This window comes from Archocentrus centrarchus, chromosome 17, assembly GCF_007364275.1.
Source record: "Archocentrus centrarchus isolate MPI-CPG fArcCen1 chromosome 17, fArcCen1, whole genome shotgun sequence".
NCBI classification, from domain to species: domain Eukaryota; kingdom Metazoa; phylum Chordata; class Actinopteri; order Cichliformes; family Cichlidae; genus Archocentrus; species Archocentrus centrarchus.
The window spans coordinates 13,197,877-13,213,724 of record NC_044362.1 but is presented as its reverse complement, the minus strand read 5'-3'; the positions used below and the strand labels follow the sequence as shown (position 1 = coordinate 13,213,724).

At 42.1% G+C, this 15,848-nt stretch overlaps 1 protein-coding gene across 2 annotated transcripts; it reads right to left on the bottom strand.

Moving 5' to 3' along the window:
* Positions 1–20: 20 nt before the first annotated feature.
* On the bottom strand, positions 21–14,066 carry itga6b (integrin, alpha 6b). Of its 2 annotated transcripts, XM_030751188.1 has the most exons (26): positions 13,772–14,065; positions 8,904–9,031; positions 8,713–8,792; positions 8,258–8,522; positions 7,939–8,070; positions 7,607–7,820; positions 7,306–7,499; positions 7,121–7,218; positions 6,114–6,238; positions 5,943–6,032; positions 5,793–5,854; positions 5,464–5,630; positions 5,237–5,380; positions 5,012–5,127; positions 4,679–4,835; positions 4,489–4,563; positions 4,311–4,390; positions 4,066–4,140; positions 3,860–3,962; positions 3,575–3,745; positions 3,157–3,258; positions 2,947–3,057; positions 1,835–1,933; positions 1,572–1,697; positions 1,327–1,410; positions 626–764 (listed from the first exon to the last, which is right to left on the bottom strand). In XM_030751188.1, the coding sequence occupies exons 1-25, from the start codon at positions 13,945–13,947 to the stop codon at positions 1,342–1,344; spliced, it is 3,159 nt and encodes a 1,052-aa protein (XP_030607048.1). In that variant the 5' UTR covers positions 13,948–14,065; the 3' UTR covers positions 626–764; positions 1,327–1,341. The 2 variants fall into 2 exon arrangements, with proteins under 2 accessions (XP_030607047.1, XP_030607048.1); XM_030751187.1 differs by lacking the exon at positions 1,327–1,410 and having other exon boundaries at positions 21–764; positions 13,772–14,066.
* Positions 14,067–15,848: the final 1,782 nt, after the last annotated feature.

Here is a 15,848-nt window from a genome sequence, read left to right as displayed (position 1 = left end):
TCACACCCAGGACACTTGGATATTTAAAAAAAAAAACATTTATTTGTCATCAGGCTTCTCTTATTGTCGCTAGTAATTTTAAACAATGAATTGTGCAGTGGCTATTTACAGTCCAAGTGCTCGACAGCTGCAAAGAAAGCTGCAGTATCTGTGCATGGCTTCAACTTTAAAGGCAGAAGCACGCTACATTGGAAAAACCTGGGAAGCTAAAACACACTTAGTTTAAAAAGGGGGGAGGGAAAAAAAAAAAAGCCCTCCCCTGTATGCACTGTGTGACTCTTTGGTCGTACAGCATGTAACAGTCCTCGCGGGAATAAATACCAAATTATGCAAAACAGAAAAGGACAATACATTCAGAAACACTTTAACCCCAACACTGAATTTCAACAACAGAAACTCCAAAGCTCTGACAGTTGTGCTGGACCATCTCCCACACAGCATCTCTCCTCCAGTGATTCATACAGACTTATTCAAGATCAAATCAACCCCTGAAGCACAGTGTTTGATCCAGTATGTGTGGTGTTTTTTGAACATGCAGCAGAAATTTATGAAACTGGAGTTCATCAGTAAGCGACAGTAAATCAGTGGTGTTTCATTGGTTAAGAATAGTGTTCATTGTCATGCCAGGTTGTCATCCAGGGCTTCTTTTCCAGGTTTTCCCAGTTAGCATTTCCAGGGTTTACCGCTCTCTCCTCCCGTTTGATCCGAACTGCGCTGTAACTGGGAACCTTGTCTTCATATTTGGCACGTTTAAAAAAACCACACTGCAGAGAAGAGGGAGGGGGGGGGCAAAAACAAACTCAGTATTTGGTTTGAGGAAGCGACTATTTAAAGCTGCTCAAAGAAAGCGAAGCGGTTTGAGACATTTGTCATCGGTCTCTTTCACAGGCGCCAAAATGCAATTAATCCCATAAGAGGTGTAGACAAGCCATCTGTGCTGCTCTATACAGAAAGAAAATGGGTTCCAGTTCCCCCGTTTTTTTTTTTTTTTTGTTTTGTTTTGTTTTTTTAAATGGAAAGTGAAAGAAACCGTCAGACCAGGTGACTGCAGGTGTAATAGCAACAAAACAAACAGGAAATGGAAGAAGAGCTGAAAGAGATGCAGAATTGACCAAGTGCTGCTCAGAGCTTTAAGAAACAGAAACATCTCCCCTGGACATGCAGGTAGTAATACACACATAATCATGTGTGAAATCTTGTCTTAAAATGATACAACACAGTGTGAGAATTGCCCACAGCCTGCCTGGTACCAGAAAGCATCACTTTTGTAGCAAGGAGGAGCAAGAGGAAAAAGTTCCACTCATTTTGAAGGTTGGGTAATTTTACCCTCTTTCTCTTTTTTTATGCATTTGGAGTCAGTCTCTCTTTGTCTGACGGGTCCGCTTTATTCTTTTTCCCAAAGACTCCACACTGAGGAGAGGCAAATTATTAGAAAATGTGTGTAATCACTATTATGCATAGTGATAGTTGTTCTCTAAAAGGTGCTTTACAGGCTGCTAGATGTCCACAGTTTAAACCTTTATCAGTAAACTGCAGGACTGCTAGGATAGTCTGTTTTCCTCCAGCCTTACCTTCCAAAGAAGGAAAGCCAACAGGGCCAACAATAGTAGCCCAAACAGGATGGACAGCACGATGATCCACCACGGCACTCCCCCATGCCGAGCTTCACGCCTCTCTGGGAACACTGTCAGTCTCGCCTGGGGAACACAGTGAAGTGGCAAAACATGCTAAAAGTGTCAAATACTCTTTGAAATATGCTTTTATTCACAAACCCTCAGGCTTTATGTTTATGGGGGCACAGGACTGTGTAAAATCTACTGCTGTGTTCAGTTACCTCTGTATGAGCATTTTCCAGAACGGTGTTCTTGGATGAACTAACGAGGTTCAGAGAGGCCTTGACTTTCACCTCCACATGATGAAAATCGGTATACTTCTGTTTAAACAAAAAGGAAGAAAATTCAAAAATACTGGTTTATGCCAATAACAATGTTTCTTTATCCCCTTAAGCCCCTATGCCACTTCTTTATTGTTAAATTTCCACCTACAAAAACAAAACACTCCCAAATTAAGTCCGTAACAACTGAGAGACTGCGACTCTCAGTGGGGATGTAATATTGACAGTTTTAATAATGCTTAATCGAAAGAGAGGATCAGTAATGTCAATGACGAGTCAATGACACTGGTGTTATTGAACTCCATTTTAGTGACTCTGGTACTACGGGTCTTTTTGGCAACCTTGTAAAAATGACAGTTGACTTTCTATCACTTATGGCTCTAACCCAACACAACGATGTCCAGGAAGCAACAAATTTTAATAAACAAGGCAGAATATAAAGCTATAAATGTGTGTAAATCATTAAATCTTCATTAAACCAAAAGAATTACGTTTCCACAGTCTCCACATATACACTCACTGGCCACTTTTTTAGGTACACCCATTCAACTGTTCCTTTATGCAAATATCTAATCAGTCCGTCGCATGGCAGCAACCCAGTTCATGTAGACATGATGAAGATGGCCTGCTGAAGTTAAAACCAAGCATGAGAACGAAGAAGAAGATGTTACTTTAAGTGACTTTGAACGTGGCATGGATGCTTTGGTCAACAACAGTACCTTGTTGTGCATGCTCTCTTGTTACAAAGTAAGGGGCTAATGGTGCTGTGAGTATCAGCTGGGTCACATGGCTCTGTATTTTTGAATGATGTGTAGTTTGTGACTCAGAAATGCGCTGCCACAGAGACAGAGCTGTCATATTACTGTTTTTTTCTAGACATATAAAATTTAAAAAATTGTATCAACCCATGTTTTCATAATCCAGTTGTTGTTTTTGAGTTTAGATAACAACCAAATGTTATACTGTGTCCTGTGGGGGGAAAAAAATTTGCGATTTTCTTTCTCTGCTCCCGATTTAAAATCCAGAGATGATAACTGTGTAAAACCCGTTACCTCTAGGAAGGTGCTGTTCCAGAGGCGAGAGTGAAGGATGATGGCTGCATTACTGTCCAGGCCCCGCAGGGGGCACCTTATCTTCACACAGTTTGCCCCATTTTGGCAATCCTGTTGACAAGGGAGTACAAAGTTACTGCCAAATTCCTATTCAACTGGTTGAAAAGGTGCATAAAATAATAATCTAGGACAAAAAAAAAGTTGTATTACCAGAGTTTCTGATTTCTTGTTCTCAATTAAGCGTGAAATAGTGCCCTCGTCACTCCCCTTGGCATTTGAGGCTGCTCTCCTCATCCTAGTGCTAATTGCTTCCTGAAAGAAGAGGAAAAATAATGTCTATTCAGTTTATTGGATTTAACTCCAGCCATACATCCAGTCTCTTCCGCTTATGCTTTTCAGGGTCGCGGGGGGGCTGGAGCCTTTCCCAGCAGTCACAGGGCGCGAGGTAGTGTGCGCCCTGGACAGGTTGCCAGCCTGTCGCAGGGCTGCATTTAACTCAATATCTTTATTGGTTTAAATAAAATGCATCTATAAACCCTTTGCATATGTCTTCTGCTATTTAAAAAGAAGCATCAAGTAAATAAACCTGAAGGCAGAGTGGCAACATTAACATGATGTTTTTACTGACTATATTAAGAGGGTTGATCTCGCTTTTAGGCGTGCACTCTATCTGATCCACCCCTTTGGTGCTGATGTTCATCAGGTAGAGCAACCACTTCCCCTCCGCTGACTCCTTTGGCCAGTCAATTTCGAGAGTGGCGGTCCCAAAGTCAGTCAAACGCCTTCCCAAGTTGATTATCTGTAAAAAGTTCAGTTGAAATGTTATTACTTGCCCCTTCAGAACATTAATGATGCTGGATTAACAATAAATTCAGGAAAATATAGATGATCTAGTTGTTTTTCCTGTACTCACTCTGAAGTTGTGTGTGATGGCACTGCCGATTTCACTTTCCGATTTCATGGCGGCCTCACCTACAATAGCTCCTGTAAAGTAGACCTGAGATGGCTGGACTTGTCTGCAAAGACAAAAAAAAAAAAAAAAAAATTCACAATTGCCAGCATGAGTCGTGCGTACCTATGTGTTTTCTGCACATGTATGTACATGTGTGCATTTCTTACCCTGACACGGAGAGCTGCAACACCACGGCCACCTTTATCTTTGCTTTGACCGGGGCTATCTGCTGTTTGCTTGTTCTGTCAGAACAGTATTTACACAGAGATCAGCTCCAAACTACAAATATTCTAACATACATCACACAAACATTAAAGTAAGTTTATTATATTCCAGGAGCGTATCTATTGCATTTGTAGGTGTAATCAGTGTTATTTAACAGTTGCAGGATTACAAGCTTGGATATACTTACGTGTCTAGTTGAAGATTAACCTCTAGTTCAGAGTTGTTGAGCGAGATGCCAGACGTACCCAAAATAATGTAGAAGGTGGCCTATAAACGCACAAAGATACATATTTTACTACAAGCACTAATATTTATAGATGTAGAGGGGAATTAGATGGTGCCAAAATGTGATTTTTTTTTCTCACCTCTGAATCACGTTTGAAGGGATTTCCCAGCTCACAGTTGACCTGAGAACCATCTTTATTGGCTTGGCAGTTAAACTGAAATCAACAAATAATAAGTCCAGATCAGAACTAAAATGTGTGTGTTTATATTTGTCTGTTTAAGTGTGTCTGTCTGTGTGAGAGAGAGAGACAGTTTCAGACACACACTCACCTTAGACTGGGGGCGGATAGCGGAGTAAGTTAGGGAGCGAGGAAAGGAGGCGTTCACGGAGGCTTCGTATGCATCATCCCCACCTGGATTGGTCACGCTGACCTCCAAAGCGATTTCCTTCTGGTTACTGAGTGAGAGCACCGGCACTCCATTTTCCCTTTAAACACACACATTATGAGTCTGCTTGCAGACAAGCGTGCACGTGTTTAATAGGTCAGCGTGTGAGGCAGTGAGCACGTTTCAGCATCAGAATTTTGAATGAAGATTTGATTTTTTTTTTCTAAATAATACATGGAAAAGAAAAAAGAGGAACGAGCGTGTTTAGAATCTTACTTGTCTAAAGGAGAGAACATTTCACCGTTAGCGTCCCAGTGGCCATAGCGATATTTCATCTGCAAATTGCTCTGACACATTTTGTCAGAACCACAACCCTCCTTCATGAACTCTACCTACAAACAACATTTTCACATATAAGAAATAACAGTGAGTGGAGACAACACATCCATAACAAAATCCACCATTTGACAGGTTCATAGACTGAATGCCATCCACACGCACCACTGATCGAGCTGGCTTTGACCCTTCGGCGTCCAGGACAGGCTGCAGCTCAGGACTTGAGCTCTGTCTACGCTTACGTTTGCCACCAATGATTTCCACAGACACATCAATGGGGATCCCATGTAGCTTGTCTCGAATAGTATCCTGAAGGACGACAGCACCACAAAACATTACGTGCAGCCCACAGTCTCCTCTGGTCACAAGAGAATCCAGAAACTTTCAAAAACCTGTATGGCGAGTTGACGTTGAATGCACTGTGTCTTTCCTTTGCGGTCCAAAGTGATGGTCCCCGTGGATTCATAGCTATTGCTAGATGAGGAGTCAGTGAAGGCTGCCCTGGCTTTAAGATTATTCTTCCTGTTTTCACCGTCTGCTGTAAGGTTGTATTTCACCTCTGGATGGGACAAAGAAAAGCATATAGTATAATGAAAGGGGTTTTTGACTAGTATTACCATAAAGTATGCTGTTTATTTTTTTATTACTACAATAATAAGAGGAGAAAATAGAATAATGAGGACTTTTTGAATTAAAGGGAAAAAAATGTGGCTCAGCTTACCCAGTCTGGGAGCATAACTCTCAGGATTGGCAGAGTAGGAGAAGCATGCAGTAATAGTCAAGCTGGGGGCACAGAGTCCAATATATATATCAGATACAGCACAGGATTGAAGACATTTTAGAAATTCAATAATAAATTGAGCACACGCACCAGAACTTATTGCCACAGTTCCTCTTGGTGAGATCGATCTCCTCTGGTGAGATCGTGATTTCCTTCTTGATGTCAATAACTGGACGGGCTCTGTGAGGAGAAGACTCAGTGAGCATGTTGGTAAACATGGCGAGAGAAAACGTGATCTGATTTGCGAATCAGCTCGCACACCTGTAGACAAAGACAGCATCCGAGAGGGAGCCGACAGCCAGGTCAGGGTAGGAGTTGTAATCCAAATCCATGTTGCCTGCCAAAGAGTAGCCGAACAGTTTCACTCCGGGAGGGGCAGACAGCACCTAATTGAAGAGAAACATCCACCTTGATTAAAGCCACTTAATAGTGAGTGTTAGTGGTTGAATGTGACACTGGATGACCTCTCAGAGAAGTCCAGTGTGCCGGCTCAAATCTGGGTACAAAAATGTGAATTCATTTCAGTGGATTCAGACGTTTTTGGTTTCAAACAGAGATGATGCATTTTTTCACCTGGGATTTAAACACTGTTTGTGAGGTAAATGACCTCATCTCAAAAGGGAGACAATTCCAGAGTTTTGGAGCTGAAACTGAGAATGATCCGGTGTATCGTGTAGGACATGGTGAGAAGCTTTTGCTCAATGCAACATCTAATGAATTGCAGTAATATTGTCTGGATGTAATAAAAGTACGAACGACCTCCTCAGAGCCGTCGCTGGAGAGAAATGGGTTAACTTTAAAAGACTTAATTGAAAAAAATCCTCTTCAATGTATTGAAGTCTGATAAGAATGAAAAAAAAAAAATCTAATATGAGTGGAAATCAGTATATAACTGCATGTTGAGTTGGTGATATACTGTATATTCAAATCTAATGTCAAGCATGCCAAGGAAACGGAGTCACACACCTCTTCCTCACAGAAAGTGTTTGGATTTTATTTCTTATTTCTTTATTTCTATCTTTTGTTTGTTTGTTTCCATTCAATTTTATGTATAATGCCAAATCATAATGCATGCCATGGAAACTAGTCCCCATTGTTCAGCACTTGGAAACAGTGGGAGCCAGAATTAGCCTGCCCCCCCCCCCCCCCCCCCCCACACACACACACACACACACACACACACACACACACACACACACACAATTTTTTGCCTTAACCAGTTGGGGTGACAGGAGTGGAAAGAAAGAAACCATGCGTTTATTATGTACCTGTGAGGCTTTTGTAGAGATTTGTTCTGTGGCTGATCCATAGTAGATGTAAACCTTCCCTATGCCCTTATCTTCATAAGGAGCTCCCACTGCAAAATCTGCCATGAAGCCCAACAACAGTGTGGTTATGTATTTGTTTGGATGTCAAGAATGACCAGCAGACCACCGTATACATGCATCCTCACCATCATAACCATCCTGATTAATATCTCCCAGGTTTTCTACTGCCAGGCCAAACATAGAGTCCTGGGGTCCATCTATTCTGGTGGGTTTGACATTGTTCCACTTTCCAGCTTTGTTGATGTAGACGTAGACAGCGCCTCCAATTTCTCCATCTTTCTCAAAATACTGAGGTGCTCCCACCACTATGTCCTCCCAGCTAACAAACAAAAGCATTGCACACTCATTCGAATAAAGTCGCAATAGCAACAGCACTTTCAATGCAGAAGTTGCAAATTGTGGTTTGTATCACCCTGCGTCACTCACCCATCCTTGTTGAGGTCCAGCACAGTGAGATCATAGCCAAAAGATGAGGACAATCCCTCCCCTTCCAGTATGTACTCTTCAAGTAAGATTTTTTTCTTAGCACCGCCTTTCTTTAGAAGTACCACCGCTCCACTGTGGTTCGCTCTAGGAGCTCCTGCCACCACTGTTAGCTGGCCTTTCATAGTCAAACTTTTACCTGAGTCCAGGGAGAAGCCTAAGACAGAGAGACGAATGAGTGATTACTGAAATAATCAGAGAGTTGTGAGGTGCTTGATCATGTGGCCTTGTATAAACTGATTAGGTGGAATCCCAGTGAAATTTAAATAGTTTACCCAGGTAGCTACTGGGAGGAGCAGGGATCAGGTCAGGGTTCCTTTGGTTCTCATCTCCTACTTCATATGGGCCATCAACAAAGATGCCCATGTCTATGAAAGAGTCATTTTTTTGCTCCATGCGTACTATACCTTGAAGATGACAGCAGAAGGAAGAGGAGAGGGTTTGTAATGAAAGTTAATAAAATGAAAAAGTGTTGTTGAGCACATGACTGAAATAATCCTCACAAGCAAATTCCTTTATTGTGAAAAGTTAAAAAAACAAATCATACAAAGTAGATTTATTACATTTTACAGGAAACATATGAATACACACTACCTTTCCAGTTGTAAGCTCCGGGAGCCCCAAAGATGAGGTAGTGGTAGTCCTTGTCAAATGTAGCAGAGAGGCCCTGCTGGCAGGTGCCAAACATCTCATGGCCTCTGGGCCTCTGGTCACAAAAAAGCCAGCTACCTCCTTCTCCATCAGGCTGTGTAGGATCGATTGTTAATTTTTGACTCAGCACATAGCAGCGCCCGATGATGTCACGAGTTTCCAGCTGTTTGCCCACATTGTCCCGGCGCTGGTAGCGATGAGCACAGACCTACCAGAGAAACAGAGACAGTTAAGTGCAGTTAATGAGACTGAGGTGTACTTTGTTGGAGTGACAACTATTTGTTTTGTTGATAATATGATTTTTTTTTTTTATTATTATTATTATTCTAGGTACCTGTTTGAACAAGTAAACAGTAATGTTCAATCAAGTTCATGTTCAGATGCAAAGAACATCTTACCACAATCTGGCCTCCTGGACCCTGACTTTTGACTGTCACTCCCATCCACTGGTTTTCTTTGCTCTCCTTGCCCGTATCCTCTATACAGGAACAAAAATAGACACAAAGGCAAGGTTGTGACTTAATTAAATGTCTAAAATGGATAAATGCATACTTAAAAAAAAAAGCTCAACTATCAGCTAATGTCTCACCATCATTATCAAAGACAACCCTCGTGCAATGATTGGAGGTGGAGCTCATGTCACAGTTGTAGAGTCCTCCTGTCACTTTAGATTTTTGACCTTTCAAGGCGTTTGCTCTTGGGGCGCCAACCAGGAGTCTGCAACAGATACACATATGAATCAGGCCCATATGCAGCGCAATCAGACGCTCACTGTAACTCAGTTCTGACATACATGATTTAGAATGAGGAACAATCTGGCATTTCTTTCACTTGCCCAGAATACATACACACATTCCAGTCATATTCACACACACACACAGACTCACAAACACATATGCACATCCGCCACCAAACTGATGTTCCATGTCCTCACAGTCAACAGTCAAAATGAGTCAAAGACCCCTTTCAGTCGCCTGCTGTGGATGACTGCACACACACACACACACACACACACACACTGCCTTTGTGGACCAAAAAAGGGGCAAATGCCACACCCAGCCATTGATGATGGGCCTCCAGTTCTCAGGGTTTCCTACAGAGTCAAGTCAACGATGTCATCCTTTGAAATTAAACTCTGCACAGGTTTATATGGGAAATAGAATAAAGCACTGCCAGTATATAAATCATTGTGAATACTAACTCCAGCAAACATGATGGGTAATAGAAACTATTTTTGGCATTAAAAAAATGGATTGTTATAGGTGTCCACATTTGGAGGTAGATTTCCCTTCAGCAGGCTGCAGTACGATAAGCGATTACACCAGAGACAGATTCCTTCTGCACGACGGACAAGTGTACACTGTTTATCTTGTTTTAACCACTGGATTGGTTTGGCCTTGTTTCAAAAACCGGAGCACTATAATTTGTGCCGTTATCCACCCATTATTAAGTGTTCCAGCCAGCCTTTTTTAAATTATAAGGCGGAGTGAATGACACTTGACATTTCATACCACACTAACACACTACCACAATAACATTGTTGAAATGAGTCCACCGGTTAGCCCAATGAACACATATCTGCTTCCAAAATCCTCTGGGACACAAGAAGTAAAGAGAACAAACAGGAGATGAAAATATACTAGACTAGAATATACTACTAATGCAGCTGCATTATTGCTAGAGGGAGCTGAAAGCTACATTAGTTGACTGCACAAGATCCAAAATACAATAGTGAAGAATCTGAAGTATTTTTATTGCTGCACACATTATAACCATTTTTGCCACATGACACGGTGTGTCAGGTAGTGCGATATGGTCGATCTGCGGCTTCGCTGACAGTGACCCAGCAGTTTATCTAATCATTTACCACCAGCAGAGGAAGCCCCGACACAGGCTTAGACCACAGGAAGAACTAAGACAAACAGATAGAGAGACAGGGCGTGCGCGTGCGTGTGTCTGCGTGTGTTTGGGTCCAACTGTGCAATGACAGCCACACACATACTGATGGTGGCAGCAGTTGAACACACAGATCAGCTTTTCCTGTGTCACAACAGATAGCTTAGAAAAGCCATTGGAGAGGCATCCCATTGAGAGAGGTGTGCCCCCCCCCTTTTTTTTTTACAGCAGTAAACTGGCTGTTGGCTTAGGGCACAGCCCGTTGCCTAGTAACAGCCAGTGGCACCCTATCAGCTACAGGCATTTACTTCCAAATGGCCTGCAGATCCAGAAGTTCATGACGTGTTGCCCAACTTCTCTCTCCGCCCCTCTGCCGGGATCAAGCACACTAAATCTGACCGGTTGAATAATGCTCCTATTTGGTGCCCAGATGTACACCTGATTTATGTTGCTCTCAGCATTCTTCCAGCTCGTACCTCTTTCTTTTTCCTTCATCTCCTCCTCCTTTCTCTTTGATGCTGGATAACCATAACTAACCTCAGGGGAATCTGGCTCTCATATTTGTTCTTTATCAAACACACAACCCACATGCACTAATACCCAAAGATGACTTTGGTATTAAAAAGACAATGACAGCAAGATACTGATATTATTATTACTGAAACTCCTGGCATGTCACATTTTCCTCTCAACCACAGGCTGTTTCTAAATTCTTTACTCTTCTTGTTGCATGTTCCCATTTCTCCAGAGTCATTTTATTTCTCCAAACCCCCACAAATGCACACACATATGCATTTGCTCTCTCCCACACATTTCTCACACTCGATCCGACCTCTTAAAATACCCTAAACTCTCACTCGGTCTCCTCCTTCTCCCTCCTCTCTCCGCTTATGCATTTTGCACTTTCCCTCTTGACTTTATTATACAGACAGCTCCATCTGGCAATTATGAAGGAGCATGGAATGCTACTCACATACACACACACACACAGAGACACAGATGTGTGCACACATGCATATTCGGGTCCTGCCCTCTCCTGCAGGAACTTGTAACACTCGTACCTGTAGGGCACAAACACTGTGAAATAAATAAGTCTGAATACAAGTTGGCATGCATGGCTGGCAAAGCATTGTGACTAATACTGCACACCCAGAGGAGACAAACATGAGGGTACACAAGTACAGACACACTAACAACACATCATCACACAGATTGCTGGAATTGATATTAATAAAATCCCCCCAAAAATCTATCTATCTATCTATCTATCTATCTATCTATCTATCTATCTATCTATCTATCTATCTATGTCTTCTTTTTTGCCTCAGGTCAGGAATGCTGCAAGCAAGCAGCACACTGAGCTCTCTGACAGTTTTCCAAATGACTGACAACAAGGCAACGCCTCACTGCTCAGCCACAGCGTGCATCAGCACCATTAAAATACACCAAATTAACACACACATCCACTGGCGGGACATAAATGCAAGTGCATACACACAAATACAGCATCCACAGTGACTGCACACCTCTCTAACAGTGGTATGAGCACAGTTATTTGCAAAACAAACATGACTTTTTGCTCCACTGTGCGCACACACACACACACACACACACACACACACATGCACATCCTGATGGTTCAGGCTCAACTCACAGGACACTTGTTCAACAAAGTACATAGAATATTATAAGTCAGGATGATTAATACACAACAATTATCAATTAATTTGCTGAAACTTTTTTTAAATATTAGTTTTAAAGTTTATGTACTCCAGAGCCACAGATGACATATTTTAAGTTCTCGCTTTGCTCACCAACAGTCGAAAGCTCAGAGGTATTCTGTTCCCCACAGAACAGTCTAACAACATTTACAACTATTTGAACATCCTTTTTTTGCACAGAGTCTGACTTGTGCTGTTTTCTTGTATTTAGCCTGAAGCTGAGGGACTCTGTGATAGCTTTGGTCTGATCACCATGTGTCTTTCATTTAGCCTAGAACTAGGACAGAAACTGGCACTGTGTGTGTGAATGTGCAGCGCTAGTAGGAGTGTGTAAAGTTTAAATAGTGCATTTAACAGCTGTGGGGAAGGTAAAAAAGGGTGTTTTTAATGACTGCAGGGCCTACAGTGCCAGATATCTTGCACCCTATGGTGCCGCAACCTTCAGGTTAATAGTTGAACAAATACAAGTTAATCCAACAAAAAAACTATAATTTTGCTCTACTGACTAAGCAAAACATAGAAATGCCCAAGTATTGATCATCCCTGCGTAAAAAGGCAGTTAATAGATGCACTTTCCACATATTATTCCCATGATTAGATTTTGGTCTTCACTTGAGGCACTTACACTGTCTGCACCGCTGGTAATGCACAAAACCTTAAAATGTGACAACTTTTACTCAAGTACTCTAGACTACTTAACAGAGCCTGAACAATATAGTTTTACTTACATTGAGGCATGTAATTTTTTTGCTGCCTGAGACACATGTTCAAAGAGAGATGCTTTTTTCTGACGTGGCAGATAATTTGAAGTGAAACATTTCAAACTGAGCTTAAAAAAAAAAAAAAAACCTTGTGTACTCTAATGTGTACTGTACGGTTCTGTCTGACTGAGTTCTAGCACAAGAGTGTATGGCAGTAATTCCAAGTTAGGAAGCATATTAATACTTGTAATGTGACAATGAGTTCATTCATATTAGAATCAAGACAGATATAAATGTCACTGGTTAATTTACATTGTGAGAGGTCGTTTACGTTTACAGGGTGGCATTGCTGCTTTTATTTTAGCCCAGTAATAACCTACAAAACACACTGAGTTTCCTTAATAACATGTAGCTCTATCAGGTTCATTATCCAGCAAAGTCTTCCAGCTTCCCAGAGGGAGGGGAAACATCTTGACCTGCCCTTAGGTCAGTTTATAATCAGGCTATTCCAACCAGTGACCACTTGATGGCAGTTGTCCTTTATGCAGAGTGTCAATCCCCTCTGAAACAATGCCCATGAAAATGCCAGCAGTGATTCACGGAGATGTTTTGGACCCGAAAAAAAAAAAAAAAAAAGCCAAGGCTCGGTCGCGGTTAAAATCACTTTGGGAGAAAGTCACGCGCCGCGTGCACGCGAGCAAAAAGCTGCTTTGCAGCTCCAAAAAAAAAAGAAAAAAGAAAAAGAAAGAAAAAACCTCATAAATAAGTAACCTGTAAGGAAAGGTTAATAAGTAAGTCTGACCTCAAGTTAAACTTGAAACCGCTGATGGTGGAAGAAGTTGGGAATGTTTGCAGAGACTTTGTACCTGCGACAAACCTGATTTAAACTGATTACGTATTGGCCTACTTGTGATCCTGCTGCGGTAACTTCAGTGGTGTCCGTGGCTCTAGTTTTAAAGTAGTTTTAAAGAGATTTTTTTTTAAACTTCTAGCCGCGAAGCAGTGATATTTTATTTGCATGTATACTGAAGTTAATTTTAAGAACAGAGAGGGGCGTGTGTCCAAGGTTTTTCAAAAGAGAAAGTACATTAATAGCCTCCGGACATGTTATCCTTCAAAAGCAAAACTCTAGTACTTACAATCTCTTATCCACCGGTGTGAGCTGCCGGTGCATGGCGAGAGAGAAGCCGAACAGGCTCCCGGGGTCTCCGGTCTTCTGCAGGACATTCTCGGTGTCCAAGTTGAAAGCCGACAGTCGCCCACATCTAGAGAGAAAGGCGATCAGCCAAAGTCCACAGGTGATCCAGCCCTCCATGAAAATGTAAAACTTCCTTGAGCTACTGAAAAGTGAGTTCTTGGTGCAGGAGGTGCACAGTGCGACTGACTGCTGCTGGAGGAATGAACGCTGTCCACTTGTTAGCTGCCCCTCCTACCTTTCGTGCACCCACATATCCCATCCCATCCTACCACACCCCAGATTGCTTCAAATGCAGTTTACATGGCAACATGTAACTTTGATGGAAACCATTCGAGCCTTTTAATCTGTTGTTAGTTTGCAGCACAACAGTACTGTAATTGAACTGGGTCAGTTATGCCTGAGGCTGCCTGAAAACACGTTTGTGGCAACAAAAATGGTGCTTCTGACAGTAAATTTCTAAATAAATGATATAACACTGTTATAAGGTCTGCTGGTAAACTCCCTTGGAAACAAGCATAAACAAAGTACATCCTAAATCCCACAAGTAGGAAAGGATTGGAGACATATCCAGTGACATAAGAGGAAATTGTGCTTGAGCCTACTGACATCAAGCTTCCATTCAATTAAGGAAAGAGACAGCTTGGGAGGGAGTGAAACATACTGCTGTAAGTAGTTACTAATTTCCCCTCGTGGCAATGGCTGCGCAGTCTAGACAATCGCAACACAATGACAAGGAGTGGGAGAGACAGATGACAAGAGGGAATAGAAGAAAACATACAATGCTGGAGCACAGGAATAGAAGAAATAGAAATATGCAGCATTTGAAATCCAGTCGCAGGCCTCTATGTTTTATTCTTGTTCGTTTCTTTCTTGTAATTCCTCAAAGAGCACAAACTCGGTCCACTTTAACTCATAGGGTCTTTAACTTTATTAATTCAGGCGTGTAAAACAACAATACAGCTCGGTCTGGATGCTCTGCTGCATACGCTTCCGGCCCCTAAAACTGTCCGAGCGCTTCACCTATACAAACGGTAGTTCCTATTGTAACATCCCTTTTCTTTTCAGAATTACAGCTTCCCCTTAATTTCAACATCTGACTAGTACCTCTGAAAAAATTCAAAACAAAACATTGACTGTCACATGACTCGCATCATTCCGAGCCTGAACATAGCTCATCCCCATTTCAACATATACAGTACAGTGTTTTTTTTTTTTTCAGTTCAGAGTGCATTTCTTTATAACAGGTAATTATTAACATAAACATATTCCATTGTCCTTTTTCTGTTTTGAACACTTATTGTCATTTTCCCCATTTTGATGTAAACCCCCCAAAGGCCATGAGCAACACTGAGTACTTTATCTGTGTGACAGGACATAGTCCTTATAGTGTTGTGGCATCTTGACTGTGCGACCTGCTCTGGTTGTGACAGTGGTCTCTCCGCTACCAGTGTCCTTTGGTGTGTGGTCTAAAACCCTGTGCGGAGGATGGACAGACCCTGCCTGACCCTGTCCTGTAACCTCTGCCTGAATTGGGAAGTTGATGTCCACATCAACGGGGTCCGTTTCTTTCTTGTAATTCCTCAGAGAGCACAAACTCGGTCCACTTTAACTCATAGGGTCTTTAACTTTATTAATTCAGGCGTGTAAAACAACAATACAGCTCGGTCTGGATGCTCTGCTGCATACGCTTCCGGCCCCTAAAACTGTCCGAGCGCTTCACCTATACAAACGGTAGTTCCTATTGTAACACTCTACAACATCCCAGAGGCCATAATTTAAACTTACAATCCTTCTGGTACTGTTGATCAGATAGTATCACCCTGTGGACCAATGTCAACTGTAATGACTCATTAGATGAGTCAAAAGGAGCCGGAAGCTGGAGCGGGCACAGACCCACACATTAGCAGACTCTGTCACCAGATGATTTTCAAGGCATTCCATGAGACGCTGACCCAAAGCTTGTCCTCGCAACGCAGCATATCAGCAGACAACGGCAGCATTGTCTGCACACAGAGAAA

Excerpts from the sequence above, each read along its gene's own strand:
- itga6b (XM_030751187.1), bottom strand. The coding sequence starts at position 13,947 with ATGGAGGGCTGGATCACCTGTGGACTTTGGCTGATCGCCTTTCTCTCT. Across the intron at positions 4,564-4,678 it reads CTATCCGCCCCCAGTCTAAG|TTTAACTGCCAAGCCAATAA; the intron begins GTGAGTGTGTGT and ends TGTTGATTTCAG. Across the intron at positions 3,058-3,156 it reads ACAAGAAATCAGAAACTCTG|GATTGCCAAAATGGGGCAAA; the intron begins GTAATACAACTT and ends CCTTGTCAACAG.